Source organism: Drosophila navojoa, chromosome X, assembly GCF_054131105.1.
Source record: "Drosophila navojoa isolate 15081-1374.11 chromosome X, UAZ_NAV_1.0, whole genome shotgun sequence".
Taxonomy (NCBI): Eukaryota; Metazoa; Arthropoda; class Insecta; order Diptera; family Drosophilidae; genus Drosophila; species Drosophila navojoa.
This window is the reverse complement of record NC_142895.1, coordinates 27,741,636-27,764,214: the sequence shown is the minus strand read 5'-3', so window position 1 is coordinate 27,764,214 and position 22,579 is coordinate 27,741,636. Positions and strand designations below refer to the sequence as shown.

General features: G+C 38.7%; 2 protein-coding genes across 2 annotated transcripts; both read left to right on the top strand.

Annotated features, from left to right (window-relative positions):
- Nucleotides 1–1,769, top strand: corolla (synaptonemal complex component corolla). Its single transcript, XM_089264714.1, has 4 exons — nucleotides 1–297; nucleotides 362–652; nucleotides 729–904; nucleotides 969–1,769. The coding sequence occupies exons 1-4, from the start codon at nucleotides 138–140 to the stop codon at nucleotides 1,680–1,682; spliced, it is 1,341 nt and encodes a 446-aa protein (XP_089120840.1). The 5' UTR covers nucleotides 1–137; the 3' UTR covers nucleotides 1,683–1,769.
- Nucleotides 1,770–1,992: 223 nt separating this feature from the next.
- Nucleotides 1,993–7,224, top strand: stas (Transmembrane protein stas). The gene is made up of 4 exons (XM_018109151.3): nucleotides 1,993–2,590; nucleotides 2,741–3,035; nucleotides 3,944–4,072; nucleotides 6,303–7,224. The coding sequence occupies exons 1-4, from the start codon at nucleotides 2,503–2,505 to the stop codon at nucleotides 6,811–6,813; spliced, it is 1,023 nt and encodes a 340-aa protein (XP_017964640.1). The 5' UTR covers nucleotides 1,993–2,502; the 3' UTR covers nucleotides 6,814–7,224.
- Nucleotides 7,225–22,579: the final 15,355 nt, after the last annotated feature.

Here is a 22,579-nt window from a genome sequence, read left to right as displayed (position 1 = left end):
ATACTTAAAGTTGTAAGAAGGAAATTCCCAAATGAGTTCCAGTTCCGATTAATGGTCGTGTTCAAAGATTCGAAATCATCGATATATGCAATTTATAACTGTTAACGCTTTGACTTGCAGAGTCACTTCGCGCCTATATGCAGCTAGAAAAATTAAGCGAAATGGCTTATGAATATTTTCCCCAAGTGTTCCAAAGTATTATGCATTTGGCAACATCAAATGAAGATTTGCGTAGTGTATTAACTCGACTTGAAAATGCGCTTAAGGACAAAGAAGAGCTCAAGAAAATAAAGAAAAGTACGTTTAGCCGCCATTACAAAAAAGTTTTAAGTGCATACCAGGTAATTTACGCAATTTTCAGACCTTCATAAGGAAACACCGAATTTGCGTATCGACATGGTGTTGGCGCGTGAAGCGACCGATGTGCGTCAAGAAGAAATTAAACAGATGGAGACCGTTACCAAAACTATACAAAGCTCATACGAATATCTACTGGCAATGGCCAACTTGTTCGACGATGAGAAAATCAAGAATATGCTGAGCTTCGAGGTTATGCGGAAGGAACGGGAGGTGCAGCAGAAAATCAGGGCCATCGAAATGGAGCAGAAACTCCAGCTGGAGGGAAAAGTCGCTATGGAAGCGCGCTCAATTGGTTTGTACCCTTAATTCTTAAATACATATGTATGTATACTAGAATTTAAAACACAACAAATTATGTGTGCGTGTAGTTCAGGACTTTCGTAAATGGCAGCTACAATTGAAGGAGGCACAGGAAGAAAATTCGAGGATTGTCTTAGAATCAGCTGAAATGGAGCGCTACTGGAACGAGAAATTGGCTCGGGCCACTCAGCAGCGAAACAAAAAGATTGTTTCCTTGGTGCAGCTGAGGAAGCAAATCGCTGAGGTAAACATAAGGGAAATGCACTTGCCTTACATTTTCGCTCTCATACTGCCGACTCTTTCAACAGCGGAAGATTCCATTTCCACCCGGCATCAAGGTCAAGGCTTGCGAGACCAAGGCTATGGCTCTGCCCAAGAAAGTTGAACCGCTCGTGCTGCAGCCGGCATTGGATTTCATCAACAAGTATGCTGAGGTAAACAAAGTCGTTGATAAAGCTATTGCCATGGACACATCAATGGATCCACCGTTGCGCTCCATATTAGTTCTCAATCGCTCAATGGACAGTTCTAATGAGCTTGATGCTACAGCAAATCCCAATAAGCAGGTACATTTTGCCCCTTCGCCCTCGCCATCTCACGCCAGCGGCATCGAGACCGTTGATCTTCCTACTGATATGGTTGACATATCTGACGTAACCTCAGAGTCATCGCAGCTAGAGGTAGAAAATACGCCCGATACGAAAAATTTTCCTGATAAAGCTGTAGTCGAACATGTGGAAATTTTGCCGACATTGTCACTCGAAATTCCTGGATGTGATAACAAAAATTATGATCATGTTTTTCAATGCAATGAGTCCATGCCCGAAGAGGACATGGATGAGGATAAAAACGAAACAGAAACTATGAATTCAAGTAATAATTTGAATAATATTTCTAATAATTCCAATAACGTAAATATGATAAATTTCGCACCTTTGAATTTTGCAAACGAATCAGAATATGCTGACAACGATTTCTTTATAAATATGACTGACTCAAACAACAGCTCTTATGATTTGTAAGATCCGATGAAAAATTTAAACATGTATCATTTGCTCAGGCACATAATGCCTTTTATCTACAAAAGAAGGGCGAAATGAAATGAAAAAATGTAACTAAGTTTATTTGAATAATGAAAAGGTTAATATATTTTAAATAAAAAGTTTAAAATATTTCTATTCACATAACGGAAAATTATCTGTCAAATTTTAATGCTGATGCTAACATATGGTTCAGTTTTTCAAAACCGACATTTGCTAGTATTATTATTTCCAGCTGTAATTTACAGCAGTAGTATTTTTCTCTGAAATCAATGACGCATGCTGTATTTTAGCTGTTAGTAATCTCTGGCCACACCGAAAAGAGTGTTACGCGAAACAGAAGAGTGGGGTGAGCTCCGTCGTCTAATTAATAAAGAAAGAAAACATGAGTTTTTAAATAATGCAACCTGATTGCATGATATCATGGGTATAAGAGATGGGCCACATCTAAGACAAACTAATATATAAAATTGTCATTGATTGTCGTCGCGGACAGCTTCTGTTTTTACGTGCGTCGTTTTTATCGATTAAATTGTATATGTACGAATGGATAGTTGCGACTAGTGCTGGCGCGCAAACACACATACTCATACACATGCAGCAACAGCACCAACAATAACAAAAAAAAAAAAAAAAAAAAAAAAAAAAAAAAAAAAAAAGCAGTTGATACATTTAGAAGCGGAGCACCCTGAAAAGCTCGCAAGCAAAGCCAAACGCGGAAACTGGCAAAGTGCTCTCAAGCGCTGTGTTAATCCAAATCGAGAATTCACTCGCATCGCCAGTGCTTTTAACGATTTTAAAGATGTCTTGCAAAACGGAGAGCAACAGCAATAGCAACAGCTACGGCGACAGCGGCGTAACACTTATCAGTAACAGCAGTCGGAACAGCGGTAAGTAGTAAATCAATTTAGCTATACTGCGCCTCCTTCCCAACTACCCCCACGCCTGCGAATTCTATTTCGCACTCGCTCTATCTCTGTCGCACTCTATTGCACATGACGTGTTTCTTTGCTGACCTGTTTGTTTTCACGTTAACACAGATATTACTGATAAGATGTCAAATGTGCGTTCGCGGATTCCCGCAAATGGCAAGCCAAAACCACCGAATCAACTCCAACCACAGCTACAGCAGCAGCATCAGCAGGAACAACAACAGCAGGAGCAACAACAACTACAACAGCCGCAGCAGCCGCCACCAGTGACGCCCCAAAAACAGGCAATGTCTGCGGACGAGCGAAAAGCCACCAAGAAATCTCTAGTCATCGTGGTTGCAATATTTGTGGCCAGTTTGATGACCATGTTCTACGTATATGCAATATTTCCCGAATTGAATGCGTGAGTGTTGATCAAACATTTTCTTTTTCCATTGCATACAAAAACTGCAAGTCTGTGCGTACAAATGGGATTAACTAAGGTTTAATGAGTTGTTAACATGTGCAAAAAACGTGCATAAAAAGTGGAGCAGATTTCCATATTACGCTATGTGTCTAATAGTAATAGACGCAAACTATAATTAGTTAAGCTAACAGCTTTGTTCTACTAGTTACCCATATATCCATATTAATTGTAAATTGTAAATTTGATGTAAGAGAAAACTCTATCGCCCTCTAAATTCTTCGGAGTTCATCTAATGCCATCAGGAAAAATACTATATAAGGTATGTGATCTATACGTTATATCTATATACATACGTATGTATATAGATTTATGTATCTCTAATAGAAATCTCTCTGAGGGCTCCCCCAAAGTGACGAGATATAATGCCAACAAGAAGATTATTCTAGATATGAGAGCCAAGTTTATTAAAGATGTTTCCGCACTTTAAATTAACAAAAGATTTATATACTTTTTATATAATCATTTATTTATTCTAATCTTGAGCATATATGTATATATGTATATATATGTACAGGTAGATTTCCTAGTTTACTCAAAGTCGGTCAATTAGCACATCAGCTTTTATTATAAAGCATTAAATAGGGCTAACCGCTCTAGTCGGGCATTCACGGCTCGAACAGTCGCTGTCACCTGTGCTTGTGTCAATTCCCCCTGACATTATATCGAGCTTTGCACGGGAGCTTGCGCTCACTAAAAGTCACGCCACTTTACACTCGCACAGAAGCACAGACACACATACATACGCATACACATACATATACGCAGCAGACGAAGCTTGTGCATTTATTACATTCGTAAGTAACGCTTTTTGTTTTGTTTATTTTTTTATATGTGTTTCGTTTTAGCTCTGAGAAGGAACATTTGAAAATACCACGTGATATTCAAGATGCGAAGATGCTAGCAAAGGTCCTGGATCGCTACAAGGACATGTATTATTTTGAAGTGATGTTCGGCGTTGTTGTCGCCTATGTATTGTATCCTTTTCCAAAACAAATATTTAACTAATCTGATTAACTATCACACGCACATACATACATGGACATACATATATGCATGTGTGTGTGTGTCTAGATAACGGCACTTGCGCAATAAGTTTCACGTTCGTCGCATACTTATATTTAACCTTGACCCCTTTTTTTAAATACTCTACAAATGGTCAGCTTAGACCAAAAAAGTGTGTGCGACAACAGCAATAATATTCATGGTCAACAATCGCACAACACGTGCGTCGATACACCCGCGTAAATTTCTATAATATTATGCACGGGCACGCATAATTAGCATTGAAGACGACGACGTAGTCGTTGCTTTGGATGCATGTAGGAAGTAAAATTTACAAACACACACATACATACATAAGTATCTACATATGTACATACATATAAAAAATTCAATGAAAAAACGTAAAGAACGAAAAGAGCGGACATGTCTCAAATTGATCAGCTGTTTGACGCTGCTGGTATAGAACGAGTGCACTTTGCACTCTCTGCAGTAGCAAGAGAGGAATCGCATGATGACGCATACCTGGAAACTCTCTTGCTATCGCACTCTGATTTGCGTTCTCAGGCACGTTTATAAATAAAGCAAGATAATACGAATGGCGAATTCGAAATACTCTTGGAATGCTGAAAACAATTCTATTTGTGATGTACATACCGATTGTATGTATGTATGCATGTGTGTGTATAAGAGTTAAGATAAAGGAATGTTCGAATAGTTGCGAGATTAGAACGACTTGAAATAGACAGAAAACGGCAACATACAGATTATTTTTCATTATTTTCAAAATGCCAAATTGCTGCGTATTTTACATTTCTCAACAACTTTGATCAAGGGTATAAAACAAAACATAAGCAAACGCACACACGCGCTTGTGCGTTGGTATGTGTGTTATGTCTAATATATCAAAACAGCTGAGAGCTGGTCACTCTTTAATTTGCATTGTCTTTGCTCATTAAGAAGCACGATCTACATCTGCACGTAAATATAAATATAAGTATATGTGTATACATACATATGTACATATATGCAAACACTCAGCTTCTGTTGGCATACGTGTGTTTGTATATTTATTTTTTATTTTTTACAATTCGTCAAAGTAGTTGGCGACGCAATTGCGATTTTACGTAGCGATCGAATGATTGTAAGCTGGTTTTGTTGTTAATATACATACATATGTACATGCTTATGTATATATGTGTGTGTGTTGCTGTGATCGCGCGAATGTATTAGTAAAGCATTTGGTAATCGTGAATGTGCGCATGTATATTCATCTGTACACTACGTGCATACATACATACATACATATGTTTGCATATATGTATGTATGTAAATATTGCCCTCAATTTTGCTACAGAACGATACAAATTTTGCCCAAGGCTTGTAATCTTGATTTACAATATTTGTGTAGTTACCTACATACATACATATGTACATATGTGATATTTAAATTCAAGCTGACAAAAGTTTTTATTTTTTATTTATATTTTTATTATGACTAATCTTTCACGCGGACTGTTAAAGACGTTTTTGTATAGCGCATTCAATACGAAAATATTTATTCCACGTGTCAGATTCCATTGGATAAAACTCGGTGATATATGTATGTATGTACTTAAATACATATGCATATGTATATATATACACATATGTATGTACAAATGTGGGAACATGAGATTTGAATTACATATATGTATATCAGTTATCAGGTTTTGAAACATAGCATGAAACTACCTTGGTTATTTAATTAATCTAAAATCTAAGCTCTAATCCAATGTACTAAATGGGCGTTAAGCAGACAGTGCAAAATTTGAGTCAGCAGCATTTGATCAAAATTTATTGTATTCTCGCAGCACGCTTTTGGTTTTTTATCGCATAGCGAAATGTAAACGTTTCATTTGCCATTTTATGTTATCGTTCATTTGCTTGGCTCGGGCACGTCTTAGCTTCTGGGACAAAGGCGAATGGGCGGGCGAATGCCGATTACCGGTGCGATCGCGATTGCCATTGTCAACTCGTGTGTTACTTGGCTATTAATAGTTAGTTGGCCATCAGCCCAGTCAGTTGGCAATATATCTGATGATCTGTTTTTAGACTCGATTATCTAGACCCTAGGCAATATGAACACATGCCATTCACACACTTTATTCTACATACATACACATCTTACTTGAATTGGTTGCCTTAACTGAATGCGTTCTCTAGCCTACAAACATTTGCCATTCCGGGGTCGTTATTCCTGTCGATCTTACTTGGATTCTTGTACAAATTCCCCATTGCGTTGTTTCTCATTTGCTTTTGCTCGGCGCTGGGCGCCACGCTTTGCTATACCCTCTCCAATCTGGTCGGACGCCGTCTCATCCGACACTTTTGGCCAAAGAAGACGAGCGAATGGTCCCGCCACGTCGAGGAGTACCGTGACAGCCTGTTCAACTACATGCTCTTTCTGCGGATGACACCGATCCTGCCCAACTGGTTCATCAATTTGGCCTCGCCGGTCATTGGCGTGCCGCTCCACATCTTCGCCCTGGGCACCTTCTGCGGCGTGGCTCCGCCGTCCGTCATCGCTATTCAAGCGGGCAAAACGCTGCAGAAGATGAGCAGCTCAAGTGAAGCCTTCTCCTGGACCTCGATGGGCGTGCTGACGTTGTGCGCGTGCGCTTCGCTGCTGCCGGGACTGCTCAAGAACAAGTTCAAGAAGAAGAAGACGGCGTAAGACTCGCACGCAGATGAATCGATACGGATGTTGCAACAGCTGAAATAGATTTATTTTACCAAAAAGCAGAGAAATACGAAAGCATCCCATCCATTGCGTCGATTTGGGTTGCTTTTCACACATATTTATGGAAACCTGCATGTATACATACATATATATTATTATTATTATTTCTCTAGGTTTCTCCTTAGTTATAGTGAATGTATCTTGTATATCGAACTGCTATTTCCAAAAACACAAATCCCTAAGAGATATATAACGTGTGACACAATAAATGCGTATATGTATATGAGAAACGGAACTACAAACACGACAACGCCGAGTATCTACTATATATACATAGGCTTAGATATATGAATAATTCGCTTTTATCTTTCCTAATTTTAAATATATTTCAACTTTTGCATCATATATTTCCGTACTTGTTTTAAGTTTAGTAAAACTTTTTTGTTTAAGGCTATTGCAATTGCAGTATTTACGAAAAATATTATCAATAAGTAAATCAATTAGCAAAAATAAAATAAAACAAAATAAAAACAAATAAAAACTTATGAATTCTATATGTTTGTGAGCAAATACATATTAAAAAAAAAACCAAAAATTCGTTTGTCAATTTAAATGGGTCTTCATTTCCCAATCTTTCAAGCCGAAACTGTGCAAAACCTAGTTTGAGGATGAGTTGCCCGAGACACTTATAAATTGAGGGAATAAGAAATATCGAATCCTTCGAATCTTCTTATATTTAATCATTTAAATTGTATAATTCTAGACGGTCATATATGTACATACATACTCATTTACTATATCTGCTTTACTATAATTAATTTTATTTTGCGAGTTAGGTAAATATTTTATTGCTTTTTTTAGATTTCAATTGAAAGACAGCTGTTTTTAGGACAGGCTTTTAGCTCTTCTACGCATCGCTTATGTAAAAATATTTGTCTTGCTCCATAATGAAGCCGAAGTCCCCAGTAGACAGTGACTCATCATATCGCAGCTAGATAAATGTTATATATTATGAGCTTAATAAAAATAATTGGTGATATAAATGTGTTTTAATCCTATGGCCATCACAATAGTTGATGAACTTCAACAACTATTTAAAGCTGGGCAATTATTTGTTTATAATATGTTAGAATTCATATAAAATTAAAACCAACTTAGAATGAGTCACTGTCTACTGGGGCCTTCGGCTTGTCTGTATTTCTGTTAGCCAACTAAGAAATTAAAGCTTCTGCTTGGAGCTGAGCATTCCGTTGAGCTTGAGCTTTCCAACTGAAACACAAACTCAACTGTGCACTGTTTGAGAGGTGCATCATTCAACTTAATTTAAGCTTTATCATCCGTAAAGCTCTCTGTGTTGAAAAGGCATTGGTGAATTTTTTAAGAATTTTTCGTTAAGTTTGGCATTTTTTGAGAGCTTTTCTGCAATAGACTAGTTAAATTTTGTTTTCGTAAATTAAGCTTTTATGTTCATGTATAATTGCAACAGAGGGAGAGAGAGAGAATTGGAGAAAGAATGAGGCAGAGAGGAAGAAAGAGGTATGTATAGACAGGAGAATAGACAGAGAAAGAGATGGAGAAAATTCAATCTAGAGAAAGGGATACAGAGAGGGACTGAGAGAGTAGGAGTTGTATCCAGAGGTAAAAAGAGATAGAGAGAAACGAAATGATGAAAAGAAAAGGAAAAATATGGTTAAAAAAAGAGATAGAGAGAGAGAGAGACAAATAGATTGAGAAAGAAAGACAGGCAAATAGAATAGCTATGAAATTAACATTCAAAGTGAGGAAGAAGAGAGATAAAGGTGCAAGCAGGGACAGAGTGAGATAGAGAGAGACAGAGATAGAGTTAGAGACAGAGAAACATATTGGGTGAGAGAGAAATTATAATATATCGGAATAGAGAGGGACAAAGATATATTCTGAGAAATAAACAGAGTGTGCCTGAGAGAGGGGCAGATGAAACAACTGAGACGGACAGACAGATACTTGATTTGGCGGGCAGCTTGACAACTATACATACATACATATAAAGCATATATGTACATATGTGTGTACTTTTCACGTATGCTGAAATTATACTGATGGCATCGTAAATTGAATTGTTATGCGTTATATCACTAACCAGAGAACACATAGACCGGACACGTAGTGCAAAGCGTTTTGCACACTTATTTTCAAGCATTGGTTCCCAGACCGTTCGTATTTGCTCGGCTCCTCACTTTTTAGGCTTGTGCTACTAAAATATGGGAACACAAAATCATTTCTCTTCATGCGCTCGACCGAGATGGTCGATTGTTAAACAAAAGATCCCTCTATGCTAAATGTTTCCCTTGCTCTCTCTCTCTCTCTCGATGCTCTCTGCTCTCTCAAATGTGTATATGTGTGTATGCATGTGAGCACAAGCAGCAGCTCTGAGCTGCCAGCTCACGAAAATTGAAATTTCTTCGCAGCAAGAACCCATGCCTTCCCTTCTGTGTGAAGAGTATACCGAACTTATCAAACCGTTTGCCAAGCTCGTGCAAAATATGTATATGTGCTTTCGATTTTATTTGTGGAAAGGGTATGAAAGCGTTGGTGCTCATAGTGAAAATGCTTTCGCGACGAGCCTGCACGCACACACTCTCCCTTGCTACATGTACTATGAGCATTTGTATGCCTGTGTGCGAAGCTCTTGCTGCTAGTAGCAATTTTAAATCCCAGCATTTGCATTTGGTTGATCTTGTGAAGTGCTCACATACATATGTATGTATGTATGTATATACATTTGATTGTGTGTGTATGAATGGGATCTGAATCGAACAATTATGGGATATCACTTGTAGAAGCATTTGTATGCCTATGTGCTTTTACATGTGCGTGTGTGTATGTGCCTGTGTGTATGCATGGGACGAGAACATTGGCTGCCTACCTCAACTAAGAATTGTCTGAATGATTTTGGGCTCGAATTGAAGAGGCGCAGTTATAACTAAAGTGACAAGTGCATATGCCATTTCTTTTTAGAAGTTTTTTTTTTTTTATTGGCATGCACCTGTATATGTATGTAACTATATGAACAGGTACAAAGGATCGAAAATCGCATCCCATTTGTATACTGAGCCAAAAAAGGTACTAAACTTTTTTTTTTTATTTCCTTCTGATAGCCAACCCAGGATCATTAAAATTAAATCCAGGTGCTTAAATATAAGCGCGAGTTACCCGCCAGTAACTATACTACACACATACACATACAGTATGAGTTATTCGACGGTCACAGTGCCACAAAGAATTGGCATATGCACTTGTCACTTTAGTTAATCAGCTACTTACATAAATACATACATACATATGTATGTATGTATAAGCACGCCTCTTCATTTCGAACCCAAAATCATTCAGACAATTCTTAGTTGAGGTAGGCAGCCAATGTTCTCGTCCCATGCATACACACAGGCACATACACACACGCACATGTAAAAGCACATAGGCATACAAATGCTTCTACAAGTGATATCCCATAATTGTTCGATTCAGATCCCATTCATACACACACAATCAAATGTATATACATACATACATACATATGTATGTGAGCACTTCACAAGATCAACCAAATGCAAATGCTGGGATTTAAAATTGCTACTAGCAGCAAGAGCTTCGCACACAGGCATACAAATGCTCATAGTACATGTAGCAAGGGAGAGTGTGTGCGTGCAGGCTCGTCGCGAAAGCATTTTCACTATGAGCACCAACGCTTTCATACCCTTTCCACAAATAAAATCGAAAGCACATATACATATTTTGCACGAGCTTGGCAAACGGTTTGATAAGTTCGGTATACTCTTCACACAGAAGGGAAGGCATGGGTTCTTGCTGCGAAGAAATTTCAATTTTCGTGAGCTGGCAGCTCAGAGCTGCTGCTTGTGCTCACATGCATACACACATATACACATTTGAGAGAGCAGAGAGCATCGAGAGAGAGAGAGAGAGCAAGGGAAACATTTAGCATAGAGGGATCTTTTGTTTAACAATCGACCATCTCGGTCGAGCGCATGAAGAGAAATGATTTTGTGTTCCCATATTTTAGTAGCACAAGCCTAAAAAGTGAGGAGCCGAGCAAATACGAACGGTCTGGGAACCAATGCTTGAAAATAAGTGTGCAAAACGCTTTGCACTACGTGTCCGGTCTATGTGTTCTCTGGTTAGTGGTTATATGTATGATGGCTGCCAAAGTGTAAAAGATTTACCAAGTTTTTCTGATTGACACTAAATATTATTAAGCTGGTACGCATACACCCTCACATTCTGGCACACACATAATAGATATGTACATACATATGTATTATATGTGTGTATATGTAAATGTATACGTAAGTATATGGAAGTGTACCTAGGGACTCGAAGCAGTTTGCCAACGTCCAATGTCTGTAGATGAATTGATATGGCTTTGGCCCTGCATCCATATATTCACCAGATTAGATGAAAATGAAAGACCAGAGATAACTTCATTTTTTTCTTAATGAATTCATGGCATTCAAATTGACTTTTAAATTCTATAAACTTTAATTTATTGCAAATAAATTGTTTTCAATTATTAGCCATACTTGTAGGCGTTTTTAAAAATCAAAGAGCTTTCTTCTAGCAGGTGTTTGTCTATTTGTTTCAGTGCATATTTGCTGTCTCAATTTGGATTCGTGTATTTGTCAGTCGAATTTGCAGGCAATTCTTATCGCACACGCACACGCACACGCACACACACATGCACATTGTGTACATATGTATTTAGCGAGTGTTTATGTGTGTGAATGGTAATTGTTTGCGAATTGAATTATGTACTCCATTAGCTAGTGGCGGCCAGCAGGTGCTCAATAGCTTAGATCGCGTCGGTATCCATTATTGCCAAGCCTCCGCTCCATCTCTCGGCCTCTGGCGCCTTACGTCTCAGCGACCTACCTTCATTCACCATGATATGCTGCATATATGTATATAGGGTGTGTAATTGCAGTGCATACCATTTCCGACAAATTTGTCGCCTGCACTGCAATGCCTAGCTGAGCCTTCGAAAGCTAACCTTTCGCGATCGAGCTTTCGAAAGAAACCCCAAAAGCTCTGGGACACACTGGCAAATTGCACCCAAAAAGAGAAAGAGAGAAGTCTGGAATGGGGCCCTATAAAAAGAGCCTCATGGCACAAATTCATTCTTTTCCGGTTGCATCACGAAGATCACCTATGTATATTGTCAAAAGCTTGCCTAAAGAAAATGTTTGTGATCTAGAAACTTAAAATTCAAAACGTAAATCTATAAATACAGAAAAAAAAAATTATTTTTGTAATGAAGACAACAGTTATTAAGTCAAGTTAGCATTGCAAAACTTTATATAAGTTTTGTACAGTAGACCTAAGAACGTTATTTTGCGGAGTCTGTGCACTCTAAAAAAAAATTGAAAAAATGTACTCGAAATTGTTCACCATTGATTGAAGAGTTCAAGGAGTTGGTTAATTTAATGGGGTAGAAAGCCATTAATTCTCTCATAGGGGGTTTTTTTTTACAAAATTTCTAATAATAACCATGGTAGGGTAGGGTGGAGAAGCGGGTGCCAATCTTCAACTAAGGCCTCGCCTATTCACATTTTTTTTTGGTTTTGGTACACTCCCGAATGAGCTAAAGGTCCAGAAGATCCCGCACGTTACCTCTCGATCGGGAACAAGGTCTCCCAAGCAGCATGCTCTAAAATAAATAACAAGTGTTGCCGTGTGACCTACAAGCCCGAGCAGGGTCCTGAAATTCGTAGAGCCATTCTAACATAGCAGATTGATTGGGTCAGCTCCAAATCGACGGCGCTCCAAATTATGCAAATCACTTGTGCACTAACACTGCCTCCAATATGGGTGCGTACATGCATATATCTGTATGTACATCTGTTGGCTCAAATTCTGGGCCGACAGGCGCTTAGAGCTGAGAGGCTTCACTGCCAGCATTGGCAGTCGACATTGACGGACGTGACGTTGGCTTGCTTTAATTGCATCAATAAGTGAGTGTGCGTGTGTGTGAGTGTGAGTGAGTGAGTGTGCGTCGCCTGAAAATAAAAACTTTCTCTGGCTTTAATTGACAAGTTAAGCACGCAGCCAAGGTCTGGGGCGAGTCCTCGCCCCAGCTGATGACCGGCTGTCTCACCATGACCTTCACACACGCTAAACGGCTTGGGTCAGGACGAAAGCGATGGCATTAACATTATGTGCATGCAGTAGAGGCGCCAACGGCGTCACCCATCACTCAGCTCCCACTCAAGATACCCTGTAAGGGAGATGCAAAAGAAAGCAGCATGACTCCCTCAGTTGACGTGACTTTGAGTGGGCTTATTTCTAGATTTCCCGGTAGGCACATTTATATTTATTTATTTATTCTGCATATTTATCTATATTTATTTATTTATCATATGGAAAATGGGCATACCCGCTTCGCTCGATTCGGCTTGTCCGGGGTAGGCATTCAAGTAATTGGAGCTCAGCCGGGGCGCGTTTGCCTTTTCGGCGTTTTTAATTACATTCGTTTTGGCGCCAACAAATCGAGATAATTCTGGATATTCGACTGCAAATGCAGCTGCCCATGCCGATCTACCTAATTATGGCATAATGGGACATTTAGGTGTGCACGAGGGCGGCTAGATAAGTTTAGATTCGATTAATGGCTAGAAGCCTATATCCTCTTGCCAGCTAATTTAATATTGGAAAACACTTATAGAGCACCTGAAATACCGATATATAAAATAGTTCAAGTAAAAAGAGTTTATTCGTTTCGTTCAATGTTCGGTTTACTATTCTATCTTAGTGCTCTGGAGTATATTCGTTTGAGCATTCACGACAAAAACATATTTTCCTCCAGCAAAGTCTATTCTTGAAGCATGCGAGTCTCCAGAGTCTGGCCTTCGTTCAGCAATATCATATCAATCACATACCTTGTAGTTGTATTCTAACAAGCAGAAGAAGGCAGCGAAAACATTTATTTTTCACTTGGTTTATTATATTCTCAAATAGAATAATATATTATTAATCAATGGAAAAAGTTCCCTTTCGATTGGTTTACGATCTTTTCTTAAGCTTAAATCAATATGCCCATTATTATTTTCCTGAGCACTGCTCTTTAGTTGTTGAACGTTTTGCTATGGTACTATTTATTTTTATGAGCACTACTGTTAGTATTCTAAATACTACCAATGTTACTAAATTCTTATACACTACTATTTACATTTTCAATACTATTCTTCACTGCGAATTGAGATTGGCCAACAAGGTGCTATGCAACTTTTCGGTCTACCCTCGTGGCTATATGTTTGCTGCGTGAGCTGAACTTTTTTGTGGACTATTTATTGCACTTGGCGCTGCCATTAGCAGCTAGTTAAATTTTTTATAGGGCAACAATTAGGGCATACTTGGCATTAGCTAGTCGTCGGCTGGCACGCAGATTTGCCCAGCATCTCAAGTGTGCGAAAAATGATGGGGCGTGGTGGGGGCGCTGTGGGGCGGGCTGGCTAAGTGGGGGTTTCTCGCTTTAATGCTTATCAATGCACATACAGTCGCTATTGGAGAGGACTTCAAACACACACACACACACAAATATTTTGATATAAGTATATGTACATGTGTGGGTGTATTTAATTCATTTCGATTCACTGGCCTTTATCGCAGACAAGTCCAGGCCTAAGACAATAGAAACGAGCAGAGTATTGCGCAACGATTCTAGCTATTCGATTCAAATTGAACTGGGCTGGATTACATAACTAACAGAAACTCAAGTATTCTCATTTCACTTAGCAAATAATTTACCTTTAGTTAACATATGCATATGAAGGAAAAGAATTCCGCAATGCTAAAGCATTCGACTAATATTTCATTGAAGTCATACTCTTACTACATGCGGCATGCTCAGTGGGAGAGGGCATGCAAAAGCCGGTTCGATTAGCTTTGGCTTTTATTTTAATCTATACCAATTCGGTTGGCTGCCTATGAGAAGCGTTTGGGTTTATCTACAATGCTCGGTGGTCGTGTGCCTGTTTAATTAAATGAAATTGAAAAGCTTCAATTGTCTAACGGACAGCCAATAGACATGCAGTCCCATCAATGTTATTGCATCTTTTCATGCCAGTGCTCAAAACATATTACTAAATTTATCTAGACCCGAAAGCAGACTGACAAGAACAGAAACCAGAACAGAAACCAAAGAGACAAAGCAAATCAGAACACTATGGGAGTATTCGACTGTGATATAGCCCCTGCAGCCATACTACTAAATGCCAGCCTGATGCACCGAGTTTATTAGTATCATATCATATCATATCTCTATTGAACTTAAATTTAAACTGTGTTTTCGTGACCAAACAACGTATGAAAGATCTTCAAGTGATGCCCTATAATAAGGTCAAAATATCGATTTTTATCGATAGTTAGAAATTGGCGTTATCGAGATATATTATGCACTTTTACAATGTATGGAATACACGTGATATGTAATATTCCAAGTTTATCTCTTGGTCCGAGTAAAATAGCCTGGAGCCATTCATTTTGTGAATCCTTCAATCAACTGCTCAATTGAACTAGAGATCATCTGGCGTGCAAGAGCTGCAGGGACGAGACCGCATTGGATATTTTAAATCTGCGACAAATCCACTTGAGCACATTAAAGTGCGAAATGAAGAAGATAGCAAAGCACCAAATATAGCTGACAATGGGATATATACTAGTAAAAGTCAGACAAAGCCAGAAATAGGCAAATAAATAAATGAAAAAACAGCTAACAGCCAACAGCCAACAGCCCGAATAAATAGCGAGGGCCAAACAAACAATCAACTTAAGTATCTCAGTCGCTCAGAAACTCAGCAATTCAGCAGCTCAGCAGCTCGGCAGCTAGGCAGCTCGAAGCTCGGGAGCTGGGCTTCTTCGTGTCCTCAGTGCGATGGTATCTGAGCAACTTGGCCGCCTTGAACATCGCCAGCAAATAATGAAGCAATGAAATGGCCAATTTAAATCAATGCGCCTGCCAAACAGCAAAAAACTAAATGGCCAACTGACTATTTGCCTAACTTAATTTTCTGTGTTTTCTTTGTGTGTTTTCTGTTTTATTCAGAGAAACACTAAATTTATCAAATATTTTTGAGATTTCATTACTTGGATGTAATTTGATTTGATTTTGCTGGAAATCTAAATATATTATTATTTATTTTATTTTTCTTTTTATATATTTCTTGGCCTAAACTCTTAAATTATTTTAAAATACTGTTCACCAAGAAAACCGTACTGTAACAAAGAGCGAAATGAATGTAGATGGAAAAATTGAAAATGGAATGTATTTTATTTTATATTGTTTAATATTTTTAGCCAGAAAATCCACTTCATGAAAGTTATGACAGAGAATAACAAATCTTTAAATTTTACGGTTCGATCGTTCCTGAGCATCGATATCATTTTCATACTCTCTACGAGGATGAAAGAGTATATTGATTTGATCAATCCTCAAGTTGGATACTTGATTCACGAATCGAAGAAGTATATTGGTTTTGACTTTTAGTTTCGATTGTACTCGTGCTCTCGTCTTATAAAATGCTCAGATTAGAATGCGATATATCTTATATGTTATTTACTTATTCTGGAAATCCTATTGAGGTAATCCCATCAAATTAATTATTCTGTATATAATTATGTAATAAATATTACCATACATATGTATATAACATATTAATCTATACATACTTGTAAAATAATATTAGCAAGTAGTATATCCATATACATATGATTAATGATCTATGATTAGGAATTAAGAGTTGAAATCATCGGATGCTGGTCAATCTGCCAGGGCTATTATATTTACCTTTACATTAATATTCTGTATGCTATCCATTTATTACTTAAATTACTAGTTTAAGATGTGAAATCGTTTATAAGTCGAACATATTGCCTTTATGGTATTTGATTAAATAACAGCTAAAAAGAAGCTGATAGAGGAAAACTAAATATAATTTTAAAAACTATATCCTTAATATATAATCTAAATTTTATAGGGTATATTAATGTCAATATCATTTGCTTAACTGCCTCTAAGTATGAAAAAAAAAAAAAACATTTGCTTTGATCTTGCCAAAATTTAGGATTTGCCTTGGGAGCGCTGGCAATTACGACACTTGTGCGTATAACAATACCAAGGCACACACATGTATGTGTGTATGTATATGTGTAAGTGTATGTATGGCTGTATATGTATGTAAAAGAAGAAAAATGTGAAAAGCGACGTCTGCTTGCAGCTCTCGAGCATTGATGGGGCCAAAGTTGATGCTTCAGGCCTCATGCTAGTCCTGGCCCAGCACAACAATGATAAATATTGATTTTATACCAGAGCATCAACAATTGCAGGCAGACACCAATTGCTTTTAAGCCGCCAAACAGGCACGCACACACATGCCCATGTGTGTGGGTGGCAGACATCGGCGTCAGCTGAGAGTCCGCCTCGCATTGACATATGGCCAGGACGCTGGGTTGTTGGGTGAGATGGCGGCAAGCAAGCAAGCCGGCTGGCTGCTCCTGGCTTTGGCCGGCAAGCGCTTGTCTAGACTTTTCCACATAAAAGCCGAGCTGCTCACACGGCCGTGTCTGACACATTTTTTGTAATTATGCGACAGATTCGTTTTCAGTTCCATTCTCGCCTCCCCAGTACGCAGTCAACAGCTCCCAGCACCCAGCACCCGGTAGCCTCTAGGCTGTAGCCTACTGACTGTAGCCTGTACCTTTTACTCAGCTCAGCCTGTCTCTCGCTCTTTCAGTTCGCTTCGGTTTTGTTTTATTTTGTTTTGTTTGCCGCCTTTTTGTCGCCGTTTTTAATGACAGCGCTTTGTGTGCCTAATTTGAATCGCGCACGGCGCACATTAATGAGACGAGTACCCGAGCCCGAGCCCGAGCTGGAGCTGGAGCTGCACTCACAATTCCTAGCTGGAGTCGTTCTCACCCAATGAAAATGACTAAGCAATGCAGGCAGGAGTCAAACTCGAGGAGGGCCTGAAATTATATTGCTCATACGACCCATATGCCCGAGTGAATAAATAGGTCCCGCTCGCCTACCGTGATATATAGAACCGAATTTCATTTCAACGCCACAATTTAACTGTCGCATTGGCAAAAAGAGCAACGCGCAAACGAGCTGAATGAACCCGAGCAATCAGAATACTCTTATCTCCTTTTATCGAGGCTTGGCCATGAATTAATTGAAATGTTTTATTGAATTAACAATTTTAATATAATAAATTTAAAATAAATAAATAATTATTATAATGATATTCATAATATAATTATATATTCATAATATGATTAACTATAATTATAATGATAAATGAACATAATTTATATGTATACCCATAGGACTTCATCCTGATCATGGTTCGCCAATGCAGTAGGGTATTAGACAAATTTGCAATAAAAAGGAGATGAAGGAGCAAGATAAGTAAAAAATTCACATCGCTGACATGGGATATTAATTGCTGTGTTTTGTCTGTGTGGGTGTGAAAGCGTTTAAGCGCATAATGCTTCGGGGATATCTGGGCCAAGTGGGGCACAGTGCAAAGGGGCAAAGAACAAAGAAGAAGAAATATAAATACAAATAAAATCATGTGCAAATGTGCAATCGGGCGTGACTGGCTGGGAAATGCCCGTTCAGAGAGCAGCAAGAGCATAAAATATGACAGAAATGTAATATACATATATTATCATATAATATTTATAATTTATATAAAGGAGATAAACTGTTAATTCCATTAATGTCAAATCACTAGTGGACTACATCTCAAGAGAGAGCCTGCAGGAACTTGACTTTGATATTATAATGAAGCTATTGTCGCCCATGCCTTTAGTAATGCATTGTAAATCTATCGTAATTTCGCTTCAATTGAACACCAATGCTAATATACTCTTATCATTTCGTCAGCGGCTATAAAAAACAAATACCTAAAGATACAACAACAACAATAATTACAGCCAACAATCAGCAAATAAAAACCAAACGCATTGTGGCATCAACAATCAACATTAAACGACAAAAATGCAGACAAACAAATGAGACACAAATCTGACATATTACATTGAAAATGTCTTATATTCTCGCTCGCCCTCTCTCCCTCTCCCTGTGTGAGGGTAGATGCAAAGAACAGTAAAAAAAATTAAATTCTCTACACAATTTAGTAGACATTTCTAGCGAGCGACAGATGTGTATTAATGAATATATAATTTATATACATATACATATATGTATATACACATGTATATCTGAAATACAATTCTTTCTGACTTCAATTTACAATATTGAGAATGTCATTTGTAAGAAATAAGCATTGATTATGTATATATGTATATACTTAAATTTAGTGTGATAGTACTTCAATACACCTTCCAATCCGTGTATGCTTTGGAAGCAGAACTCTTTTAAGTTATATAAATTTGTATACATGCTAGTATTCTTATTATAATTTATATCTTATGTATTCCATGTCAATTTAGCTATATAATTTTTCCATATTGGGCAATTTTAAAAAAACAAACAGATTAAATGATTTAATAAGAATCCTATAGAGCATTGTGAAATGAACGACCATCCCCAACGTCAAAAGCATTGAGTTCAGGAATCTTTCTGCCCAAGGCAGTAGATTAAGGCAATTTTCTGAAAATTCAATTAATAGGCTTCGCTCCTTGGACAGTCTGAAGGGATAGTCTCTTCAGCAGAGATTACTGTAATTTTAATTTAATTCAATTGTTAGTTTGATTTTTAATAAATCTTAAACATATTGAAAGTATTATTGTATATACAACGAATATTATTTAATCTTACTCTAGCTATTTAGCACATCGAACAATTGAATTAAAGTTGGCAAACCTAAAGGAAACATTTTCTTTATCACTAAATTTGTCCCATTCCCAGCCAGACCATATTCCCATCTCTTGCTCCGCATACAATTTGTTCCAGAGGCTGATATTATTCTTCGTTATTATAAAGGACATTTCTCAGCTCTATAAAACTAACTACTGGACAAAAAAAATTAAATAAATTGAATGTTTGGCATCTCTCTCTCTCTCGCTCTCTCACTCTCTCTCTCTCTCTCTCTCTCTCTCTCTCGCTCTCTCTCTCTGTCAAGTTCAAGTGCCAATGCGCTGTCAAAAGTTGCCTTTGTCAGTGTCTGTGTGCGTACTTTAGTACAAATTGAGTTTAAGCAGACTCTGCTGTTATTTTAGTTGTTGTTGTTGTTGGTGTTTGTACTGCTGTTGCTTTAGTAAACATAAAACGCTGTAACTTTGTCTTTTTTTCTGCCTTTTTAATGGCTTTGTTTGCCTTTGGCTGGCTGAAACAAAACCGCAGCATATAAATTCATCATAAACGTCGACAATATTACCTAAATTGACGTATGGCAATGCCCACACACTCACACACACACACACATGCACATAGGCATCAACTGCAGCAACTTTTGTATAACTTTGAGCAGTCATTGTTCAAGAACTTTTACGCTGCGCCTGTAAGTTTCGAAAAAAAAAGAATACAAACAACAATGAATGTGAATATTGCAGTCGGGTACTATCGACGGCATTATACCTATTCATACAAGCTCCAAAATCTATTGAGTCTATTTTTGGCAAGGTAAGGAAGTCTGGTTTGAGGATGCATTGAGCTCTATATTTAAAATATGCGGCTTCATCCGACAGAGCGGATGAGTGGACAGACGAATGGATAGGAGGAGGTATGGTCACAGAGATAGTCGCATGGATAGTAGGCCGTTTGGTCGGATCAAGATGGAAATCGAGCGATACCTATATACTCTTTCACATAAGCATTGAAAGCAGCAAACGGTTTTTAACTCTAGCTGTAATGAACGACTAGCACATACCACGCTAAATGCAACTCTTCAGAATTTGGGCGCTTCTGACTTCAGTTTCATCTTTAGTCAATGTTAAAGGTGAGTTTTATTTCCCGCTGAGGCTTTTGCTGATAGACAAGTGATAAGATATAGCAGCTAGGCAAGTATTGTGATTTCCCCAGATCAAAGGTGCTCATCATTGTTTCTCCATTTACCCAATGCCTTTGTTCCATCAGACGGGAAGTGCTTCTTAAGGGTATTACGCGTCAGTCAGAAGACAATGCGGGGCACTTCACTTGAACTCGCCCACATCGCTCCTGCCATGCAGCTCGTATTAAAAGCTCAATATTCAAGTTTTGGCATTAGGAGTACGGCAATGAGACGCGTGGGCGAACGGCGGTCAACAACATCCAGCGGCCGCCGTGTGGCCAGGCTATGCATGGTTACATGGACAACTCGCACTCTCGAATAACCGATAAGAGTAAAAAACAAAAGCGAACGCAGAACGAAAATGTGTGCCTGTGGCAGCTCGAACTGATAGCGCAGCTGGTCGAACGTGACTCTGGGTCTGCTGATGCTGCTGCATAAGCGAATCGATTGCAGCAGCACACACACGCACTCTCGACGCACCCGCACACACACTCGCCTACACTCACGTAACATACAGGGCAGGTGGCGGCTACGAGCAAATGGCTATCTACATCTGTTGCGTGTTATCTGAGGGTGAGAGGGGTAGGAGCGGGAGATTTAACCAAGTTTTTACTAGCTGCAAATTCGATTCCTGCTGCACAGGACGATGATCTGCGATCTGCGATTAGCCGGGAGTGTCGAGCGAGGGAATGCGTGGCTGAATATATTTGGCGAGCAAACTTTGCAAATCGACTTAAAACCATAAAGCGTAAATCAAATTAATTATCCCGATCCCGCCCAGGCCGGCCAATAAAGGTTACAAAGTGCTGCTGCTGCTGCTGCTGCTGCACAGCTGAAAAACTGCGCCGCTGCCTCCTAATGACACAGACACAATGTGAACAAAGCCAATCACAGTGGCCAGGATGCTCGGTCATGACGCAGCTGTTGCTGAACTGCGCTAAACGAATCGCCGGACAGTCCGACCGGACAATGGCTTCTATTTTTTGTTGTCTATGTAAATGAGATGACGCCTCGAAGCCGATGCCGATGGCGATGGCGACGGCGACAGCGACAGCGACAGCGACGTTCGAAGGTCCAACTACAAGTTAAAAGCCAGAGCCAAAGTAATCTAAAAGTTCTTTTTCATTTATTGTCAATTTGTTGCCAAAATAATTGCCAATGGCCAACGCAGGCCCAAAAAGCTTCGAGCAACTTAATATCAGCACGAAAACAGAAATGCCCCAAACTGTTAGATGTTATAATCTATATAGTCTTATTTTAAAATAGACTTTGAAATTCCTTTGGGAAATAGAGGAAGGTCAAGTGAGCTGAGCTTTTATCCCACGACTCACTCTATCTGGTCGCAATCTCGAATTCCCAGCTTCCAATCGGTGAGTTCCTCAACTCATCAATTGGTCTACACTCGAATTTCCCGACTCCCTAACTAGTGAACTAGTGAATACCGCTACCTACTCCCTAATCAGTGGGATGAACTGAGCCACTCGACTTCCATGACTTACTAACTAGCTGACTTATTGGCTTACTTATAGTTCATTGGTGAGCCATCTGGGAGGATTTCAATCCAGCGAATTGCTAATTACTCTGAGATCTAAATTTTATGCCTCAAATCCCTCGACTTACTATTTAGTCAGTGATCTAAGCTCTAGGATTCGCAATCTGTGACTTACTAATTAGTTGATGAGCTGAGCTTCAGGGTTTAAATATCGCTATATCTTATTAATAAGGAGAATTCAAATATCTTATTAATTAGTCGATAA